General features: G+C 44.9%; 1 protein-coding gene across 4 annotated transcripts in view; it reads left to right on the top strand.

Annotated features, from left to right (window-relative positions):
• The window catches only part of LOC139553976 (SRSF protein kinase 1-like), a 73,925-nt gene that overhangs the window by 35,252 nt on the left and 14,600 nt on the right, over positions 1–24,073 (top strand). For all 4 annotated transcript variants that reach the window (XM_071366825.1, XM_071366841.1, XM_071366816.1 and 1 more), the window contains 6 exons: positions 12,916–13,022; positions 13,281–13,389; positions 13,491–13,578; positions 13,663–13,750; positions 15,945–16,051; positions 16,325–16,490. In XM_071366825.1, the coding sequence (XP_071222926.1) occupies positions 12,916–13,022; positions 13,281–13,389; positions 13,491–13,578; positions 13,663–13,750; positions 15,945–16,051; positions 16,325–16,490 (665 nt within the window). The remainder of the gene's footprint in view (positions 1–12,915; positions 13,023–13,280; positions 13,390–13,490; positions 13,579–13,662; positions 13,751–15,944; positions 16,052–16,324; positions 16,491–24,073) is intronic.

Here is a 24,073-nt window from a genome sequence, read left to right as displayed (position 1 = left end):
GTTTGGACTGGTCCCATCTCTCCCTCCCTCTGGCTTGGTTTGGACTGGTCCCATCTCTCCCCCCTCTGGCTTGGTTTAGACTGGTCCCATCTCTCCCCCCTCTGGCTTGGTTTAGACTGGTCCCATCTCTCCCTCCCTCTGGCTTGGTTTAGACTGGTCCCATCTCTCCCTCCCTCTGGCTTGGTTTAGACTGGTCCCATCTCTCCCTCCCTCTGGCTTGGTTTAGACTGGTCCCATCTCTCCCTCCCTCTGGCTTGGTTTGGACGGGTCCCATCTCTCCCTCCCTCTGGCTTGGTTTAGACTGGTCCCATCTCTCCCTCCCTCTGGCTTGGTTTGGACTGGTCCCATCTCTCCCTCCCTCTGGCTTGGTTTAGACTGGTCCCATCTCCCTCCCTCTGGCTTGGTTTAGACTGGTCCCATCTCTCCCTCCCTCTGGCTTGGTTTAGACTGGTCCCATCTCTCCCTCCCTCTGGCTTGGTTTGGACTGGTCCCATCTCTCCCTCCCTCCCTCTGGCTTGGTTTAGACTGGTCCCATCTCTCCCTCCCTCCCTCTGGCTTGGTTTGGACTGGTCCCATCTCTCTCTCCCTCCCTCTAGCTTGGTTTGGACTGGTTTCCACTCCCTCCCTCTAGCTTGGTTTAGACTGGTCCCATCTCTCCCTCCCTCTGGCTTGGTTTGGACGGGTCCCATCTCTCTCTCCCTCCCTCTGGCTTGGTTTGGACTGGTTTCCACTCCCTCCCTCCCTCCCTCTAGCTTGGTTTGGACTGGTCCCATCTTTCCCCCCTCTGTCTTGGTTTGGACTGGTCCCATCTCTCCCTCCCTCTGGCTTGGTTTGGACGGGTCCCATCTCTCCCTCCCTCTGGCTTGGTTTGGACGGGTCCCATCTCTCCCTCCCTCTGGCTTGGTTTGGACTGGTCCCATCTCTCTCCCTCCCTCTGGCTTGGTTTGGACTGGTCCCATCTCTCTCTCCCTCCCTCTGGCTTGGTTTGGACTGGTCCCATCTCTCTCTCCCTCCCTCTAGCTTGGTTTGGACTGGTCCCATCTTTCCCCCCTCTAGCTTGGTTTTGGACTGGTCCCATCTCTCTCTCCCTCCCTCTGGCTTGGTTTGGACTGGTCCCATCTCTCTCTCCCTCCCTCTGGCTTGGTTTGGACTGGTCCCATCTCTCTCTCCCTCCCTCTGGCTTGGTTTGGACTGGTCCCATCTCTCTCTCCCTCCCTCTGGCTTGGTTTGGACTAGTCCCATCTCTCTCTCCCTCCCTCTGGCTTGGTTTGGACTGGTCCCCTCTCTCCCTCCCTCCCTCTGGCTTGGTTTGGACTGGTCCCATCTCTCTCTCCCTCCCTCTGGCTTGGTTTGGACTGGTTTCCACTCCCTCCCTCCCTCTGGCTTGGTTTGGACTAGTCCCATCTCTCTCTCCCTCCCTCTGGCCTGGTTTGGACTAGTCCCATCTCTCTCTCCCTCCCTCTGGCTTGGTTTGGACTGGTCCCATCTCTCTCTCCCTCCCTCTGGCTTGGTTTGGACTGGTCCCATCTCTCTCTCCCTCCCTCTAGCTTGGTTTGGACTGGTCCCATCTCTCTCTCCCTCCCTCTGGCTTGGTTTAGACTGGTCCCATCTTTCCCCCCTCTAGCTTGGTTTGGACTGGTCCCATCTCTCTCTCCCTCCCTCTGGCTTGGTTTGGACTGGTCCCATCTCTCTCTCCCTCCCTCTGGCTTGGTTTGGACTGGTCCCATCTCTCTCTCCCTCCCTCTGGCTTGGTTTGGACTGGTCCCCTCTCTCCCTCCCTCCCTCTGGCTTGGTTTGGACTGGTCCCATCTCTCTCTCCCTCCCTCTGGCTTGGTTTGGACTGGTCCCCTCTCTCCCTCCCTCCCTCTGGCTTGGTTTGGACTGGTCCCATCTCTCCCTCCCTCCCTCTGGCTTGGTTTGGACTGGTCAATGGAAGGTGGTCCCATCTCTCCCTCCCTCCCTCTGGCTTGGTTTGGACTGGTCCCATCTCTCTCTCCCTCCCTCCAGCTTGGTTTGGACTGATTACATGCCGTTTCCACCTTCAATATTTCAACAGCCTTTTTAATGAACCCCAATGTAGCCTCACGTATATAAAATGGATTCCATGTTTTCTACTTAATGAACTGGGGCTATGCTGTTACCACAAAGGTGGGGTTAATGTTTTAATAATTCACTGGTGTGTCTTTAAGCCTCTTAATTGAAGTGGTGTGAATGGTTGGTTACTTATTCAGGGATAATATGGTAGATGTAATATTTCATAGTAATGATGAGGCTGGAGGACAAGCATCAGCATCAACAAGCCACCCGCCTCTGTGTGAGACCAGTGTGTGTGAGTGAGCAGCGTGTTTGGGTGAGACCAGTGTGTGAGCAGTGTGTTTGGGTGAGACCAGTGTGTGTGAGTGAGCAGCGTGTTTGGGTGAGACCAGTGTGTTTGGGTGAGACCAGTGTGTGTGAGTGAGCAGTGTGTTTGGGTGAGACCAGTATGTGTGAGTGAGCAGTGTGTTTGGGTGAGACCAGTATGTGTGAGTGAGCAGTGTGTTTGGGTGAGACCAGTATGTGAGCAGTGTGTTTGGGTGAGACCAGTATGTGAGCAGTGTGTTTGGGTGCGACCAGTGTGTGAGCAGTGTGTTTGGCTGAGACCAGTGTGTGTGAGTGAGCAGCGTGTTTGGGTGAGACCAGTGTGTGTGAGTGAGCAGCGTGTTTGGGTGAGATCAGTGTGTGTGATTGAGCAGCGTGTTTGGGTGAGACCAGTGTGTGTGAGTGAGCAGTGTGTTTGGGTGAGACCAGTATGTGAGCAGTGTGTTTGGGTGAGACCAGTATGTGAGCAGTGTGTTTGGGTGAGACCAGTGTGTGTGAGTGAGCAGTGTGTTTGGGTGAGACCAGTGTGTGTGAGTGAGAAGTGTGTTTGGGGTGAGACCAGTATGTGAGCAGTGTGTTTGGGGTGAGACCAGTATGTGAGCAGTGTGTTTGGGGTGAGACCAGTATGTGAGCAGTGTGTTTGGGTGAGACCAGTATGTGAGCAGTGTGTTTGGGGTGAGACCAGTATGTGAGCAGTGTGTTTGGGGTGAGACCAGTATGTGAGCAGTGTGTTTGGGTGAGACCAGTATGTGAGCAGTGTGTTTGGGTGAGACCAGTATGTGAGCAGTGTGTTTGGGTGAGACCAGTATGTGAGCAGTGTGTTTGGGTGAGACCAGTATGTGAGCAGTGTGTTTGGGTGAGACCAGTGTGTCTGTGTTTGGGTAACAACAGTGTGTATGAGATGCTAGGTCTGTGACGGTAACTGAATAACTGTCTGTCTGACGGTTATGGATGAGTGCTGCCATGAAAATAAAAACACTGTCATCAAAACCGTTTTAAATCGGCATACATTCATTTTTTAAATTATTTTTATTAACTTTATTTTCCATCTAGATAAACTTGACCTAATATCGCAATTGCTTTCTAAGGATTATAACCAATTTTTTTGCGAATTTTGAGTCTGTCTATTAAGCATTCTACGTCTCCCCATTCCAACTGTCGTTTGATGCTCCAGCAGCTAATTGGCTAGATGCGCGGGGGTGTGGAAGTGCTAGCAGCTAATTGGCTAGATGCGCGGGGGTGTGGAAGTGCTATAGGCTATGGCACTTCAGTCTTTGATGTGTGGACATTCTTTTATGCAGTGCACGTGTTCATTGCTTGCTTGTAAATAAATAAAGCGGTCTTTTAAAACCGGTTGGGTGTGTCTGACTTTATTAATTATTCAACACCAGTCGACAAGGTTCTGGCTCTGAGCCCTATAATACGTTAATGTTGTGTCAAATAGACAATGCTATCCCTCCAGGCATGGTATGATATGGAATCTGTTAATAATGTATAGACAAATCTATGCTGATAAATAGGCTATGGACATGTTGCGTGTATTTGTTTCTATTTGATTGTCAGTTTCATCTTCATACTATATCATAGCTGTCTCCCTGCGTACTGTCCTTGTCAATTCATTATCTTGTAGCCTACTTTCGGGAAAGCCTAAGGTAGGCCTAGGTTTTTTAATAGGTTTTAAGGAAAGAATATTTGCTCTTGTGTCTGACATACATTGGTGGCTTTGGTTGACTGGTCTTTTTACACAGGGTGGTGCTGTGTGAACACTGGTTTTCTCTATAGGCCTATATGTCCATTCTGATGCTCTCTATAGGCCTATATGTCCATTCTGATGCTCTCTATAGGCCTTTATGTCCATTCTGATGCTCTCTATAGGCCTTTATGTCCATTCTGATGCTCTCTATAGGCCTTTATGTCCATTCTGATGCTCTCTATAGGCCTTTATGTCCAATCTGATGCTCTCTATAGGCCTATATGTCCATTCTGATGCTCTCTATAGGCCTATATGTCCATTCTGATGCTCTCTATAGGCCTTTATGTCCATTCTGATGCTCTCTATAGGCCTTTATGTCCATTCTGATGCTCTCTATAGGCCTTTATGTCCATTCTGATGCTCTCTATAGGCCTATATGTCCATTCTGATGCTCTCTATAGGCCTATATGTCCATTCTGATGCTCTCTATAGGCCTTTATGTCCATTATGATGCTCTCTATAGGCCTTTATGTCCATTCTGATTCTCTCTATAGGCCTTTATGTCCATTCTGATTCTCTCTATAGGCCTTTATGTCCATTCTGATGCTCTCTATAGGCCTATATGTCCATTCTGAAAGTTTCCTAAAGTAGCCAGTCTGGACTCTCTATCTTTTAATAAGAATCAAACGTTCCTGTCATGATTTCATCTTGTAAAAGGCCTATTTTCACAAAAGGCCCTTTCTCACCAAGTCTGTTGTTTTCGACCGAATAATTAGGAATAAATAAATAAACAGAAGCCACGTCTTTTGTTTATGAAGTCCTTTACACCAATTGTGAAATATTGTCCTGCCACAATCTGTCAATTATTTATTCGGAACAGGTTGCAAAATAAGCTGTTGACCAATATAAATTGTTATCTGGGACGCTGCCACTGACAGGCTGCGCACTGCGAATGACAGGTCTGTGTATTCGTTGTGTGAATGAATTAATGAACACAGATCTCTCTGCCTGTTTTTACATTTGTACGGTATCAGTTTAGCCAATGTGATCACGTCACAGCAGAGCTAGGTTACACGTCACTCTCGTCATTCAAACCTGTCTGTTCATTGCCAACGCTGTAGCCTATTTTTATAGCCATTCGGCAAGCAATATCAAATCAAATGTATTTATATAGCCCTTCGTACATCAGCTGATATCTCAGTGCTGTACAGAAACCCAGCCTAAAACCCCAAACGGCAAGCAATGCAGGTGTAGAAGCACGGTGGCTAGAAAAAACTCCCTAGAAAGGCCAATAGGATGGATCGATGCTTCTCTCCTCAAATAGGCCATAGTTTAAAAAAATTGCTTGAAATAAGTTTCAAACTATATTGCTGCTGTTTGTCTATATATAGGGTACTCGTTCAAGCACTAGAGTTAGGGGGAAGAGATGGGCCAGCCAAGATGCCTGAATTACGCAAAAAGGGAACGGCGAAAACAAAAATATGAATGCCTTCGTTCGTATAGCCTTTTATGGTGTGGTATAGTATGGTATAGTATATATTATAGTATAGTATGTGGTATGGTAAAGTATATAGTGCGGTATTGTAATGTATGGTGTGGCATAGTATAGTGTAACATAGTATATAGAACAGCTTAGTGTAGTGAATCTAGGTGACCACCTATGCTTTAGTCAACCCTAAAAGACAGAGAAAAATAATATCCGCCTGCATTTACCTTTATCAATAAGTGGTTGCACTGATAAAACACTGTCAACCCATTGCTTCACTAAAATTGATCAACAGCTGACCTGATCATTAGGCTTTGGACAGGTTGTTAAAATGTACCTGATCATTAGGCTTTGGACAGGTTGTTCAAATGTACCTGATCATTAGGCTTTGGACAGGTTGTTAAAATGTACCTGATCATTAGGCTTTGGACAGGTTGTTAAAATGTACCTGATCATTAGGCTTTGGACAGGTTGTTCAAATGTACCTGATCATTAGGCTTTGGACAGGTTGTTAAAATGTACCTGATCATTAGGCTTTGGACAGGTTGTTAAAATGTACCTGATCATTAGGCTTTGGACAGGTTGTTCAAATGTACCTGATCATTAGGCTTTGGACAGGTTGTTAAAATGTACCTGATCATTAGGCTTTGGACAGGTTGTTAAAATGTACCTGATCATTAGGCTTTGGACAGGTTGTTAAAATGTACCTGATTATTAGGCTTTGGACAGGTTGTTAAAATGTACCTGATCATTAGGCTTTGGACAGGTTGTTAAAATGTACCTGATCATTAGGCTTTGGACAGGTTGTTAAAATGTACCTGATCATTAGGCTTTGGACAGGTTGTTAAAATGTACCTGATCATTAGGCTTTGGACAGGTTGTTAAAATGTACCTGATCATTAGGCTTTGGACAGGTTGTTAAAATGTACCTGATCATTAGGCTTTGGACAGGTTGTTAAAATGTACCTGATCATTAGGCTTTGGACAGGTTGTTAAAATGTACCTGATCATTAGGCTTTGGACAGGTTGTTAAAATGTACCTGATCATTAGGCTTTGGACAGGTTGTTAAAATGTACCTGATTATTAGGCTTTGGACAGGTTGTTAAAATGTACCTGATCATTAGGCTTTGGACAGGTTGTTAAAATGTACCTGATCATTAGGCTTTGGACAGGTTGTTAAAATGTACCTGATCATTAGGCTTTGGACAGGTTGTTAAAATGTACCTGATCATTAGGCTTTGGACAGGTTGTTCAAATGTACCTGATCATTAGGCTTTGGACAGGTTGTTAAAATGTACCTGATCATTAGGCTTTGGACAGGTTGTTAAAATGTACCTGATTATTAGGCTTTGGACAGGTTGTTAAAATGTACCTGATTATTAGGCTTTGGACAGGTTGTTAAAATGTACCTGATTATTAGGCTTTGGACAGGTTGTTAAAATGTACCTGATTATTAGGCTTTGGACAGGTTGTTAAAATGTACCTGATTATTAGGCTTTGGACAGGTTGTTAAAATGTACCTGATTATTAGGCTTTGGACAGGTTGCGTGCCTCTGTTTTCTAATGGTCGTCCATTTCATCTTCATGCCTGTCACAGATGTTTATACATTACCAGTCAAAAGTTTGGACACGCCTACTCATTCCAGGGTTTTTCTTTATTTTTACTATTTTGTACAGAATAATAGTCAATACATCAGAACTATGAAATAACACATATGGAATCATGTAGTAACCAAATAAGTGTTGTGCGAATTGTTCAGGAAAGTGGAGGGACAAACGAATCTGACTTGGTGTGAATGGTTTAGTGTCAAAATCGGAATCTGTATTTTTTCCGTAATTCCTCTCCAATCTGACGTTTGTTAGTTTGTATACTAGACAAATATTTAAAGGTAATAACTTAAATAATAATAATAATAAAATGCTACTGATAAATAAAGTTGTATTGGTCACATGCGCCGAATACAACAGGTGTAGTAGACCTTACACTTAAATGCTTACTTACAAGCCCTTAACCAACAATGCAGTTTTAAGAAAATACCAAAAAAGAAAAGTAAGAGATAAGAATAACTAATCATTAAAGAGCAGCAGTAAATAACAATAGTGGGGCTATATACAGGGGGTACTGGTACAGAGTCAATGTGCGGGGGCACCAGTGTCGAGGTAATATGTATATGTAGGTAGAGTTATTAAAGTGACTATGCATAGATAATAAACAGAGTAGCAGCAGCATGGGAGGGGGGGCAATGCAAATAGTCTGGGTAGCCATTTGATCAGCTGTTCAGGAGTCTTATGGCTTAGGGGTAGAAGCTGTTAAGAAGCCTTTTGGACCTGGACTTGGTGCTCCGGTACCGCTTGCAATGTGGTAGCAGAGAGAACAGTCTATGACTTGGGTGGCTGGAGTGTTTCACTAGGGCCTTCCTCTGACACCGCCTGGTATAGAGGTCCTGGATGGCAAGAAGCTTAGCCCCAGTGATGTACTGGGTCGTACGCACTACCCTCTGTAGTGCCTTGCGGTCGGAGGCCGAGCAAATGCCATACAAGGCAGTGATGCAACACGTCTGGATGCTCTCGTTGGTGCAGCTGTAGAACCTTTTGAGGATCTGAGGACCCATGCTAAATCTTTTCAGTCTCCTGAGGGGAAATAGGTTTTGTTGACCGTCTAGGTTTTCATGACCGTCTTGGTGTGTTTGGACCATGTTAGTTTGTTGGTGATGTGGTCACCAAGGAACTTGAAGCTCTCAACCTGCTCCACTACAGCCCGGTCGATGAGAATGGGGGCGTGCTCGGTCCTTGCAGAGGGAGGTGTTTAGTCCCAGGGTCCTTAGCTTAGTGATGAGCTTTGAGGGCACTGTGGTGTTGAACGCTGAGCTGTAGTCAATGAATAGCATAAGTGTTCCTTTTGTCCAGGTGTGAAAGGGCAGTGTGGAGTGTAATAGAGATTGCATCATCTGTGGATCTGTTGGTGTGATATGCAAATTGGAGTGGGTCTAGGATTTCTGGGATAATGGTGTTGATGTGAGCCATGACCAGCCTTTCAAAGCATTTCATGGCTATAGACATGAGTGCTACGGGTCGGTAGTCATTTAGGCAGGTTACCTTAGTGTTCTTGGGCACAGGGACTATGGTGGTCTGCTTGAAACATGTTGGTATTAGACTCAGACAGGGAGAGGTTGAAAATGTCAGTGAAGACACTTGCCAGTTGGTCAGCGTATGCTCTGAGTACACGTCCTGGTAATCTGTCTGGCCCTGTGAATGTTGACCTGTTTTAGGGTCTTACACTCTGCAGCCGATAAGCGTGTGATCACACAGTCGTCCGGGAAACATCTGGTGCTCTCATGCGTGTTTCAGTGTTACTTGCCTCGAAGCGAGCATGAAAGTTATTTAGCTCGTCTGGTATGCTCGTGTCACTGGGCAGCTCTCGGCTGTGCTTCCCTTTGTAGTCTGTAATAGTTTGCAAGCCCTGCCACATCCGACGAGCGTCGGAGCTGGTGTAGTACGATTCGATCTTAGTCCTGTATTGAAGCTTTGCCTGTTTGATGGTTCGTCAGAGGGCATAGCGGGAATTATTATAAGCTTCTGGGTTAGAGTCCCGCTCCTTGAAAGCGGCAGCTCTACCCTTTAACTCAGTGCGAACTTTGCCTGTAATCCATGGCTTCTGATTGGGGTATGTACGTACAGTCACTGTGGGGATGACATCCTCAATGCACTTATTGATAAAGCCAGTGACTGATGTGGTGTACTCCTCAATGCCTTCGGAAGAATCCCAGAACATATTCCAGTCTGTGCTAGCAAAACAGTCCTGTAGCGTAGCATCCGCATCATCTGACCACTTCCGTATTGAGCGAGTCACTGGTACTTCCTGCTTTAGTGTTTGCTTGTAAGCAGGAATCAGGAGGATATAATTATGGTCAGATATGCCAAATGGAGGGTGAGGGGGAGCTTTGTACGCATCTCTGTATGTAGAGTAAAGGTGGTCTAGAATTTCTTTCCCTCTGGTTGCACATTTAACATGCTGATTAGAAATGAGGTAAAACTGTTTTAAAGTTTCCCTGCATTAAAGTCCCCGACCACTAGGAGTGTCGCCTCTGGATGAGCGTTTTCCTGTTTGCTTATGGCTTTATACAGCTCATTGAGTGCTGTTTTAGTGCCAGCCTCGTTCTGTGGTGGTATGTAAACAGCTACGGAAAATACAGAAACTCTCTAGGTAGGTAGTGTGGTCTTGAGATACTCTACAAAACCTAGCTACTTCCTTAGATATCGTGCACCAGCTGTTGTTTACATATATGCATAGGTCCCCGCCCCTTGTCTTACCAGATGCTGCTGTTCTGTCCTGCCGATAGAGTGTATAACCCGCCAGCTGTATGTTCTTAATGTCGTCCTTCAGCCATGACTCGGTGAAACATAAGATATTATCGTTTTTAATGTCTCGTTGGTAGGATATACGTGCTTTCAGTTCGTCCCATTTATTTTCCAGCTATTGAACGTTAGCTAGCAGGACGGAAGGCAAAGGCAGATTAGCCACTCGTCACCTGATCCTCACAAGGCACCCTGATATTTTTCAGTGAGATCTCAGTTTCCTTCTCCAGCGAATGACAGGGATCTGGGTCTAGTCGGGTGTCTAGTATATCCCTCCCGTCCGACTCATTGAAGATAAACTCTTCGTCTAATTTGAGGTGAGTAATCCCAGTTCTGATGTCCAGAAGTTATTTTTGGTCATAAGAGACGCCAGCAGCAACATTATGTACAAGACAAGTTACGAACAACGTGAAAAAACAAACAAAATAGCATGATTGGTTAAGAGCCGATAAGACGGGAGCCATTTCCTCCCGCGCCATCACGGGTAATAACGAAGTGTAACGGTAATAGTGAAGTTGCAGAGAAAAGCCACGTTTCTTTTGAGTCTGATATATTCGCCAATCCCCCCCCATCCATTACAGACCGATGATTATAAAGTAGAGCACAGAGAAACAGACGCTTCCGTTTAATAAGCTACTTCAGTCTCCATCCACAGTCTCACTACTGACGGACTCTCCACTCCACTGGGCTCAGTGGGCTGACTGTGTATATAGTAAACTAGGGCTGACCACATTTAGTTGACTGGTCGATTATTTGGTCGATAGGCTCTTGGTCGACAGATTTCTTTAGTCAAGCAGTCGCAAATCTATTTTTCCCATGGTGCCCAAGACACCCATCTGATTCACACCTGTCTCAGTGGACTAATCCATTGCGGAGGCCACTGGTGGCACAGTAGATCACTCTTAAGACGTGTTACTGAAATTGTATATGGTTATATTATGTCCAAAAAAAATGGGGCAACACTAAATATATTTTTATAACAAATGCACTTTCACCTGCGTTGGGTTGCTGGCCGCGGTTCTGACACAATCTTCAGTGCGCCGTTGAATTGGCGCCGTTCCCTATGTTGCTATGTGCATAACACCAAAGTTACCTTGGTGTTGGACAATGTGGCGGAGGCAGCAGCTTAGTGAAGAGAGGAGGAAACAGCCCTTAATTGTCCAAGAAAATTGAGGAGGGGAAACCCCAACTTTAATTAGGCACATTTAACCGTTAGGCTATTGATTTATAGACCTGTCTTTATAAAGCCTCCACTCCTCTGGGATGGCTTTCCGCCAGATGTTGGAACATTGCTGCAGGGACTTCCATTCAGCCACGAGAGTATTAGTGAGGTCGGACACTGATGTTGGGTATTCTAAAGGTGTTTGATGGGGTTGTCAGGGCTCTGTGCAGGCCATTTCTGTATGGACTTCGCTTTGTGCACGGGGGGGCATTGTCATGCTGAAACAGGAAAGGGCCTTTCCCAAACTGTTGCCACAAAGTTGGAAGCACAGAATCATCTAGAATGTCCATGTATGATGTAGCGTTAAAATTTCCCTTTACTGGAAGGGAAAAGCCCTAACCATGAAAAACAGCCCCAGACAATTATTCCTCCTCCAACAATCTTTACAGTTGGCGCTATGCATTGGGGCAGGTAGTGTTTCCTGGCATCCGCCAATCCCAGATTCGTCCATCGGACTACCAGATGGTGAAGCGTGATTCATCACTCCTGAGAGTGCGTTTCCACTGCTCCATAGTCCAATGGCAGTGAGCTTTACACCACTCCAGCTGACACTTGGCATTGCGCATGGTGATCTTAGGCTTGTGTGCGGCTGCTCTGCCATGGAAACCCATTTCATGAAGCTCCCGACAAACAGTTATTGGGCTGATTTTGCTTCCAGAGGCAGTTTGGAACTCGGTAGTGAGTGTTGCAACCGAGGACAGACCATTTTTATGCTCTTCAGCACTCGGCGGCCCCGTTCTGTGAGCTTGTGTGGTCTACCACTTCGCCGCTGAGCCGTTGTTGCTCCTAGACGTTTCCACTTCAGTCACAATGTTTACAGTTGACCAGGGCAGAAATTTGACAAACTGACTCGTTCGGACATTGCCACGTTGAGTCACCAAGCTCTTCAGTGAGGCCATTCTACTGCCAATGTTTGTCTATGGAGATTGCATGGCTGTGTGCTCAATTTTATACACCTGTCAGCAACGGGTGTGGCTGAAATGGCCAAATCCACTAATTTGAAGTTGTGTCCACATACTTTTGTGCATATATAGTGTATGTATATAATCTATGGATTGAGATGAGACTTTGGCTTTGTTCTGGTGTGTGTGTGTGTGTATACTGAATGAAAATATAAATGCAACATGCAGCAATTTCAAAGGTTTGACTGAGTTAGTTGATGTAATGAAATCGGTCTGTTGAAATAAGGTCATCAGATCCTAATCTATGGATTTAACATGACTGGGTAGGGGCGCAGCCATGGGTGGGCCTGGGAGGGCACATGAACTTGGCAGCCAGGCACACCCACTGGGGCATTATTACAGAAATACTTCTCAACCCCTCAGATTATCCCACTGGTGAAGAAGCCAGATGTGGAGGTCCTGGGCTAGCGTGGCTATGTGCGGTCTGCGGTGGTGAGGCCGGTTGGACATACGGCCAAATTCTCTAAAACAACGTTAGAGGTGGCTTATGGTAGAGAAATGAGCATTGCTGACTGTGGGCATTACCACATTACCGTGCCAATAGCACGCTCAATCATATCATTTTGAAGTGGCCGTTTATTGTCCCAACACAAGGTGCACCTGTGTAAGGATCATGCTGTTTAATCAGCTTCTTGATTTGCCACACCTGTAAAGTGGATGGAATATTTTGGGAAAGGAGAAATGCTCACCAATAGGGATGTAAATATATTTGTGGCCAAAATTTGAGAAATTTCTGCGATTTGAATGAAAAAGATAAGCTTTGTCTAATCTTTCTCCCTCCTTTCCCCATTCACTCTTCTCTCTCCTTTCTCCCCATCTCTCCCTCTCTCTCTCCAGACCAGACCCTGCATCCCAGCAGAATGACTCTCCTCTCCCAGACCAGGATGAGGAGATACTGGGCTCTGACGATGAGGAGCAGGAAGACCCCAATGACTACTGTAGAGGTATGATAGACACACACACCGACTACTGTAGAGGTACAACACACACACCAACTACTGTAGAGGTACAACACACACACACACACACACACACCAACTACTGTAGAGGTACAACACACACACACACACACACACACACACACACACACACACACCAACTACTGTAGAGGTACAACACACACACACACACACTCACCGGCTACTGTAGAGGTACAACACACACACATGCACACATCCAACTAATATGTGTTACTATTGCAGGAGGTTACCACCATGTGAAGATAGGAGACCTGTTCAATGGTAGATACCATGTGATCAGGAAGCTGGGCTGGGGACATTTCTCCACCGTGTGGTTGGCCTGGGACATACAGTAAGTTCTGTCTGTGTAAATGGTGCTGAGTAAAGGCCCGTTAAAGTGGTAGAGGCTTATTGGTGTTTCATTGTGTAACATATGTTGTCCTGTATTTCCAGGGGGAAGTGTTTTGTGGCCATGAAGGTGGTGAAGAGTGCAGAGCATTACACTGAGACAGCCCTGGATGAGATCAAGCTGCTGAGATCAGTGAGGAACACATACACTCACTCACTCAGTCACTCAGTCGCTCACTTGTACTCAATATGATTAGTATTGATGTGTGTGTTCCAGGTCAGGAACACGGACCAGAAGGACCCCAGCAGGGAGAGGGTAGTTCAGCTACTGGATGACTTCAGGATCTCTGGCATCAACGGAACTCGTATCCTCAGTTAAACGTCCACGACAACACTGCTGCTCAACATAGTATGAAAACTGACAACAAGAGAGAACCGGCATATTCCATGTACTCCGTACTCACTCGGATCAGTGTGTTACTATTGGTCAATATTATGAGCCTCAACCTCTCTGGGATATGTGGGACGCCAGCGTCCCGCATGGCCAACATCCAGTGAAAATGCAGAGCTCCAAATTCAAATAAATTACTATAAAAATTTAACTTTCATGAAATCACACATGCAATACGCCAAATTAAAGCTACACTTGTTGTGAATCCAGCCAACGTGTCAAATTTCAAAAAGGCTTTACGACGAAAGCACACCAAATGATTATGTTAGGTCAGTACATAGCCACAGAAAAACACAGCCATTTTTCCAGCCAAAGAGAGGAGTCTCAAAAATCATAAATAGAGATAAAATTAATCACTAACCTTTGATATTCATCAGATGGCACTCATAGGACTTCATGTTACACAATACATGTATGTTTTGTTCGATAAAGTTCATATTTATATCCAAAAATCACAGTTTACATTGGCATGTTACGTTCAGTAATGTTTTGCTTCCAAAACATTGGTGATTTTGCAGAGAGCCACATCAATTTACAGAAATACTCATCATAAATGTTGATGAAATTACATGTGTTATGCATGGAACTTTAGATAAACTTCTCCTTAATGCAACCACTGTGTCAGATTTCAAAAAGCTTTACCGAAAAAGCACACCATGCAATAATCTGAGTACAGAGCTCAGAGCCCTAACAAGTCAAAGAGATATCTGCCATGTTGTGAAGTCAACAAAGTTAGAAATAGCATTATAAATATTCACTTACCTTTGACGATCTTCATCAGAATGCACTCCCAGGAATCCCAGTTCCACAATAAATGTTTGATTTGTTCGATAAAGTCCATCATTTATGTCCAAATAACTCCTTTTGTTCGCGTATTTAGTACACAATCCAAACTGACGACGCGCTGGCAGGTCCAGGCGAAAGTTCAGACGAAAAGTCATATTACAGTCCGTAGAAACATGTCAAACGAAGTATAGAATCAATCTTTAGGATGTTTTTATCATAAATCTTCAATAATGTTCCAAGCTACCTTTCATGTGAATGCGCGTGGCCAGCTCGTGGCACTCTGCCAGACCTCTGACTCATTCCCCTCTCCTTTATAGTAGAAGCATAAAACAAGGTTCTAAATACTGTTGACATCTAGTGGAAGCCTTAGGAAGTGCAACATGACCCCATTTCCACTGTATCTTAGAAAGGCAAAGAGTTGAAAACTTCAAACCTCAGATTCCCCACTTCCTGGTTGGATTTTTTCTCAGGTTTTTGCCTGCCATATGAATTCTGTTATACTCACAGACATCATTCAAACAGTTTTAGAAACTTCAGAGTGTTTTCTATCCAAATCTACTAATTATATGCATATTCTAGCTTTTAGGACAGAGTAGCAAGCAGTTTATTCTGGGCACCTTTTTATCCAAGCTACTCAATACTGCCCCCGCTGTCCCAAAGAAGTTAAACGATTAATTGCCCAAGTCCTGCCACTAACTATTGGTGGCTCACAGATGTGTCCCTGCCTTGCTGACGTTTGGCCAGCGTTCTCTGGACGTTTGGCAACACAACACATTCCAGCTAGAGGACACACACAGATGTGTCCCTGCCTTGCTGACGTTTGGCCACACAACACATTCCAGCTAGAGGACACACAGATGTGTCCCTGCCTTGCTGACGTTTGGCCAGCGTTGTCTGGACGTTTGGCAACACAACACATTCCAGCTAGAGGACACACACGGATGCCCAAAGTTCTGACAGTTTCTCTGTTCGCCTAGCTAGAGACCGTTACATCCTGATCACAGCTGGGTGTCCAGGCAACACTCCCAGACTCCGTCCCAGCATGTCCTAGCTTCTTGAAGAGTTGGTAATGAGTTCTGGGTTGGTGTGCCTACTTCCATCTTGGTTCTTGGCAGAACCTTTTAGGTGTTGACATTTTATATTGCGTAGGTGTAAGCCAAATGCAAAAGGGTGAATGACAAGGGGGTGTGTGTTTTGAGTTAGGCTTCCCACCTCTCCCATGCTGTCCTGTACTAGTCCTGTACTTGTCCTCTACTAGTCTTGTACTTGTCCTCTACTTGTCCTGTACTAGTCCTGTACAGGTCCTTGACCTCCCCTGTCAGATGTCTGTATGGTGTTTGAGGTTCTGGGTCATCACCTGCTGAAGTGGATCATCAAGTCTAACTACCAGGGCCTTCCTCTGCCCTGCGTCAAGAGCATCATACGACAGGTAAAACAACTCAGCTTATTTCTCACACAACATTGGGTGCGTTCCAGGTTGGGTGCGTTCCAGGTTATTTTGATAGCAAAAACAAACATTCAACAGAATTTTAACTCTGAAACTGTTAGTAATTGGTATTGAAAGCGGGTTTAAAATTCCAGAAACTTTACCAAAAGTTTCCATGGTTCCAGGAGTCCTCCAACTGGAATCTGGGGAATGTTTCCTCATTGTTGAAACCCTCAGATACAGCCGTGGTCTTACTGATCCTCTGCCCTCCTGTAGGTTCTCCAGGGCCTGGACTACCTTCACTCCAAGTGTAAGATCATCCATACAGACATCAAGCCAGAGAACATCCTGTTGACGGTCAACGAGCCCTACATCAAGAAGATGGCTGCCGAGGCAACGGAATGGCAGAGGACTGGAGCTCCACCCCCCTCCGGTTCCGCAGGTACACACACACACACACACACACACACACTATGTCAGGAAGATGGCTGCCGAGGCAACGGAATGGCGGAGGACTGGAGCTCCACCCCCCTCCGGTTCCGCAGGTACACACACACACACACACACACTATGTCAGGAAGATGGCTGCCGAGGCAACGGAATGGCAGAGGACTGGAGCTCCACCCCCCTCCGGTTCCGCAGGTACACACACACACACACACTATGTCAGGAAGATGGCTGCCGAGGCAACGGAATGGCAGAGGACTGGAGCTCCACCCCCCTCCGGTTCCGCAGGTACACACACACACACACACACACACACACACACACACACTATGTCAGGAAGATGGCTGCTGGTAACTGACCCCTCGCATCCACCATTTTGAATGAACACGGTGCAGTGTTGGAAAGCTGTATCAACATGGACATAATAGCATTACCATCAGGGCTTGGCATGCTGGTGAATAATGAGATTGTATTAATTAGTGCTTTTCACTCAAAGCTCTTAATTATAAGCTCTTCAAAGGATCATATATTTTTTTGTATGGTGCTTTGTCCCAATGTTCTGAACAAAAAGAGCGAGCCCTGCCAAGTCGAGCCAGACATTCAGCGTTTCAGTCTGGGATCACCAGCCAGTCTAGGAGAATGATCAGAACAAAGAGGGAAAAACATTAAGGTTATTCATTCATTGTCTGGATTCCTGTTTTGCTGGTACATCAAGAGTTTTATAGGGAAATTCAGACACAAGCATCAGAGGCAAATCACTGACAGACTTGATATCTAAAGACTGAGCCTAACGTTTAGGTGAAAAAAGTAGTTGATGGTAGATATGGATTGAGATGAGACTGGGCTTTGTTCTGGTGTGGTGTTGAAGTGATGAAACTAACCCTTTTATCTAGCTGTCTGATGCTGATCCATCTGTAATGGTAGGGGTGACATTGAGAGGGAGAGCTGCAGTAGCGCTAACTCTAACAGCCTCAGACCGAGGAGAAGACACTAGAGAACAGGCCATTATTCAACAGACAGGAGAAGACACGAGAGAACAGGCCATTATTCAACAGACAGGAGAAGACACGAGAGAACAGGCCATTATTCAACAGACATAGGAGAAGACACTAGAGAACAGGCCATTATTCAACAGACATAGGAGAAGACACGAGACAACAGGCCATTATTCAACAGACAGGAGAAGACATGAGAGAACAGGCCATTGTTCAACAGACATAGGAGAAGACACGAGAGAACAGGCCATTATTCAACAGACAGGAGAAGACATAAGAGAACAGGCCATTGTTCAACAGACATAGGAGAAGACACTAGAGAACAGGCCATTATGCAACAGACGGAGGAGAAGACACGTGAGAACAGGCCATTATGCAACAGACGGGAGAACAGGCCATTATTCAACAGACATAGGAGAAGACACTAGAGAACAGGCCATTATTCAACAGACAGGAGAAGACACTAGAGAACAGGCCATTATTCAACAGACATAGGAGAAGACACTAGAGAACAGGCCATTATTCAACAGACAGGAGAAGACACGAGAGAACAGGCCATTATGCAACAGACATAGGAGAAGACACTAGAGAACAGGCAATTATTCAACAGACAGGAGAAGACACGAGAGAACAGGCCATTATTCAACAGACAGGAGAAGACACGAGAGAACAGGCCATTATTCAACAGACAGAGGAGAAGACACTAGAGAACAGGCCATTATTCAACAGACATAGGAGAAGACACTAGAGAACAGGCCATTATTCAACAGACATAGGAGAAGACACGAGACAACAGGCAATTATTCAACAGACATAGGAGAAGACACGAGAGAACAGGCTATTATTCAACAGACATAGGAGAAGACACTAGAGAACAGGCCATTATTCAACAGACAGGAGAAGACACTAGAGAACAGGCCATTATTCAACAGACATAGGAGAAGACACTAGAGAACAGGCCATTATTCAACAGACAGGAGAAGACACGAGAGAACAGGCCATTATGCAACAGACATAGGAGAAGACACTAGAGAACAGGCAATTATTCAACAGACAGGAGAAGACACTAGAGAACAGGCCATTATTCAACAGACAGGAGAAGACACGAGAGAACTGGCCATTATGCAACAGACATAGGAGAAGACACTAGAGAACAGGCAATTATTCAACAGAGAGGAGAAGACACGACAGAACAGGCCATTATGCAACAGACATAGGAGAAGACACTAGAGAACAGGCCATTATTCAACAGACAGGAGAAGACACAACAGAACAGGCCATTATGCAACAGACATAGGAGAAGACACTAGAGAACAGGCCATTATTCAACAGACAGGAGAAGACACAAGAGAACAGGCCATTATGCAACAGACATAGGAGAAGACACTAGAGAACAGGCCATTATTCAACAGACAGGAGAAGACACGAGAGAACAGGCCATTATGCAACAGACAAGGAGAAGACACTAGAGAACAGGCCATTATTCAACAGACATAGGAGAAGACACGAGACAACAGGCCATTATTCAACAGACAGGAGAAGACATGAGAGAACAGGCCATTGTTCAACAGACATAGGAGAAGACACGAGAGAACAGGCCATTATTCAACAGACAGGAGAAGACATAAGAGAACAGGCCATTGTTCAACAGACATAGGAGAAGACACTAGAGAACAGGCCATTATGCAACAGACGGAGGAGAAGACACGTGAGAACAGGCCATTATGCAACAGACGGGAGAACAGGCCATTATTCAACAGACAGGAGAAGACACGAGAGAACAGGCCATTATTCAACAGACAGAGGAGAAGACACTAGAGAACAGGCCATTATTCAACAGACATAGGAGAAGACACTAGAGAACAGGCCATTATTCAACAGACATAGGAGAAGACACGAGACAACAGGCAATTATTCAACAGACATAGGAGAAGACACGAGAGAACAGGCTATTATTCAACAGACATAGGAGAAGACACGAGAGAACAGGCAATTATTCAACAGACATAGGAGAAGACACTAGAGAACAGGCCATTATTCAACAGACATAGGAGAAGACACTAGAGAACAGGCCATTATTCAACAGACAGGAGAAGACACTAGAGAACAGGCCATTATTCAACAGACATAGGAGAAGACACTAGAGAACAGGCCATTATTCAACAGACAGGAGAAGACACGAGAGAACAGGCCATTATGCAACAGACATAGGAGAAGACACTAGAGAACAGGCAATTATTCAACAGACAGGAGAAGACACGAGAGAACAGGCCATTATTCAACAGACAGGAGAAGACACGAGAGAACAGGCCATTATTCAACAGACAGAGGAGAAGACACTAGAGAACAGGCCATTATTCAACAGACATAGGAGAAGACACTAGAGAACAGGCCATTATTCAACAGACATAGGAGAAGACACGAGACAACAGGCAATTATTCAACAGACATAGGAGAAGACACGAGAGAACAGGCTATTATTCAACAGACATAGGAGAAGACACGAGAGAACAGGCAATTATTCAACAGACATAGGAGAAGACACTAGAGAACAGGCCATTATTCAACAGACATAGGAGAAGACACTAGAGAACAGGCCATTATTCAACAGACAGGAGAAGACACTAGAGAACAGGCCATTATTCAACAGACATAGGAGAAGACACTAGAGAACAGGCCATTATTCAACAGACAGGAGAAGACACGAGAGAACAGGCCATTATGCAACAGACATAGGAGAAGACACTAGAGAACAGGCAATTATTCAACAGACAGGAGAAGACACTAGAGAACAGGCCATTATTCAACAGACAGGAGAAGACACGAGAGAACTGGCCATTATGCAACAGACATAGGAGAAGACACTAGAGAACAGGCAATTATTCAACAGAGAGGAGAAGACACGACAGAACAGGCCATTATGCAACAGACATAGGAGAAGACACTAGAGAACAGGCCATTATTCAACAGACAGGAGAAGACACAACAGAACAGGCCATTATGCAACAGACATAGGAGAAGACACTAGAGAACAGGCCATTATTCAACAGACAGGAGAAGACACAAGAGAACAGGCCATTATGAAACAGACATAGGAGAAGACACTAGAGAACAGGCCATTATTCAACAGACAGGAGAAGACGCGAGAGAACAGGCCATTATGCAACAGAAAGAGAAGACACTAGAGAACAGGCCATTATTCAACAGAAAGAGAAGACACGAGAGAACAGGCAATTATTCAACAGAAAGAGAAGACACTAGAGAACAGGCAATTATTCAACAGAAAGAGAAGACACGAGAGAATAGGACATTATGCAACAGAAAGAGGAGAAGACACTAGAGAACAGGACATTATTCAACAGACATAGGAGAAGACACGAGACAACAGGCAATTATTCAACAGACATAGGAGAAGACACGAGAGAACAGGCTATTATTCAACAGACATAGGAGAAGACACGAGAGAACAGGCAATTATTCAACAGACATAGGAGAAGACACTAGAGAACAGGCCATTATTCAACAGACATAGGAGAAGACACTAGAGAACAGGCCATTATTCAACAGACAGGAGAAGACACTAGAGAACAGGCCATTATTCAACAGACATAGGAGAAGACACTAGAGAACAGGCCATTATTCAACAGACAGGAGAAGACACGAGAGAACAGGCCATTATGCAACAGACATAGGAGAAGACACTAGAGAACAGGCAATTATTCAACAGACAGGAGAAGACACTAGAGAACAGGCCATTATTCAACAGACAGGAGAAGACACGAGAGAACTGGCCATTATGCAACAGACATAGGAGAAGACACTAGAGAACAGGCAATTATTCAACAGAGAGGAGAAGACACGACAGAACAGGCCATTATGCAACAGACATAGGAGAAGACACTAGAGAACAGGCCATTATTCAACAGACAGGAGAAGACACGAGAGAACAGGCCATTATGCAACAGAAAGAGAAGACACTAGAGAACAGGCCATTATTCAACAGAAAGAGAAGACACGAGAGAACAGGCAATTATTCAACAGAAAGAGAAGACACTAGAGAACAGGCAATTATTCAACAGAAAGAGAAGACACGAGAGAATAGGACATTATGCAACAGAAAGAGGAGAAGACACTAGAGAACAGGACATTATTCAACAGACATAGGAGAAGACACGAGACAACAGGCAATTATTCAACAGACATAGGAGAAGACACGAGAGAACAGGCTATTATTCAACAGACATAGGAGAAGACACGAGAGAACAGGCAATTATTCAACAGACATAGGAGAAGACACGAGAGAACAGGCAATTATTCAACAGACATAGGAGAAGACACTAGAGAACAGGCCATTATTCAACAGACATAGGAGAAGACACTAGAGAACAGGCCATTATTCAACAGACAGGAGAAGACACTAGAGAACAGGCCATTATTCAACAGACATAGGAGAAGACACTAGAGAACAGGCCATTATTCAACAGACAGGAGAAGACACTAGAGAACAGGCCATTATTCAACAGACAGGAGAAGACACGAGAGAACTGGCCATTATGCAACAGACATAGGAGAAGACACTAGAGAACAGGCAATTATTCAACAGAGAGGAGAAGACACAAGAGAACAGGCCATTATGCAACAGACATAGGAGAAGACACTAGAGAACAGGCCATTATTCAACAGACAGGAGAAGACACGAGAGAACAGGCCATTATGCAACAGAAAGAGAAGACACTAGAGAACAGGCCATTATTCAACAGAAAGAGAAGACACGAGAGAACAGGCAATTATTCAACAGAAAGAGAAGACACTAGAGAACAGGCAATTATTCAACAGAAAGAGAAGACACGAGAGAATAGGACATTATGCAACAGAAAGAGGAGAAGACACTAGAGAACAGGACATTATTCAACAGACACGAGAGAACAGGCCATTATTCAACAGGCATAGGAGAAGACACTAGAGAACAGGCCATTATTCAACAGACAGGAGAAGACACGAGAGAACAGGCCATTATGCAACAGACATAGGAGAAGACACTAGAGAATAGGCAATTATTCAACAGAGAGGAGAAGACACGACAGAACAGGACATTATGCAACAGACATAGGAGAAGACACTAGAGAACAGGCCATTATTCAACAGACAGGAGGAGACACAAGAGAACAGGAAATTATTCAACAGAAAGAGAAGACACGAGAGAACAGGACATTATGCAACAGAAAGAGAAGACACTAGAGAACAGGACATTATTCAACAGACACGAGAGAACAGGCCATTATTCAACAGGCATAGGAGAAGACACTAGAGAACAGGCCATTATTCAACAGACAGGAGAAGACACGAGAGAACAGGCCATTATGCAACAGACATAGGAGAAGACACTAGAGAACAGGCCATTATTCAACAGACAGGAGAAGACACTAGAGAACAGGCCATTATTCAACAGACAGGAGAAGACACGAGAGAACAGGCCATTATTCAACAGAAAGAGAAGACACTAGAGAACAGGCAATTATTCAACAGAAAGAGAAGACACGAGAGAACAGGACATTATGCAACAGAAAGAGGAGAAGACACTAGAGAACAGGACATTATTCAACAGAAAGAGAAGACACTAGAGAACAGGCCATTATGCAACAGAAAGAGAAGACACTAGAGAACAGGCCATTATGCAACAGACATAGGAGAAGACACTAGAGAACAGGCCATTATTCAACAGACACGAGAGAACAGGCCATTATTCAACAGGCATAGGAGAAGACACTAGAGAACAGGCCATTATTCAACAGACAGGAGAAGACACGAGAGAACAGGCCATTATGCAACAGACATAGGAGAAGACACTAGAGAATAGGCAATTATTCAACAGAGAGGAGAAGACACGACAGAACAGGACATTATGCAACAGACATAGGAGAAGACACTAGAGAACAGGCCATTATTCAACAGACAGGAGGAGACACAAGAGAACAGGAAATTATTCAACAGAAAGAGAAGACACGAGAGAACAGGACATTATGCAACAGAAAGAGAAGACACTAGAGAACAGGACATTATTCAACAGACACGAGAGAACAGGCCATTATTCAACAGGCATAGGAGAAGACACTAGAGAACAGGCCATTATTCAACAGACAGGAGAAGACACGAGAGAACAGGCCATTATGCAACAGACATAGGAGAAGACACTAGAGAACAGGCCATTATTCAACAGACAGGAGAAGACACTAGAGAACAGGCCATTATTCAACAGACAGGAGAAGACACGAGAGAACAGGCCATTATTCAACAGAAAGAGAAGACACTAGAGAACAGGCAATTATTCAACAGAAAGAGAAGACACGAGAGAACAGGACATTATGCAACAGAAAGAGGAGAAGACACTAGAGAACAGGACATTATTCAACAGAAAGAGAAGACACTAGAGAACAGGCCATTATGCAACAGAAAGAGAAGACACTAGAGAACAGGCCATTATGCAAAGCCACGAAGGCTATAAAAAATAGGTGTTCAGTGAGTCACTGGGTTTTGGTGCAGAAATAACCGTCCGTCTCTTAGGCGGGGTCGGGGATGGTGTGCG

This window comes from Salvelinus alpinus, chromosome 2 (genome assembly GCF_045679555.1).
Source record: "Salvelinus alpinus chromosome 2, SLU_Salpinus.1, whole genome shotgun sequence".
Classification (NCBI taxonomy): domain Eukaryota; kingdom Metazoa; phylum Chordata; class Actinopteri; order Salmoniformes; family Salmonidae; genus Salvelinus; species Salvelinus alpinus.
The sequence above is the reverse complement of the archived record's forward strand: the minus strand, read 5'-3'. Positions and strand labels throughout refer to the sequence as shown.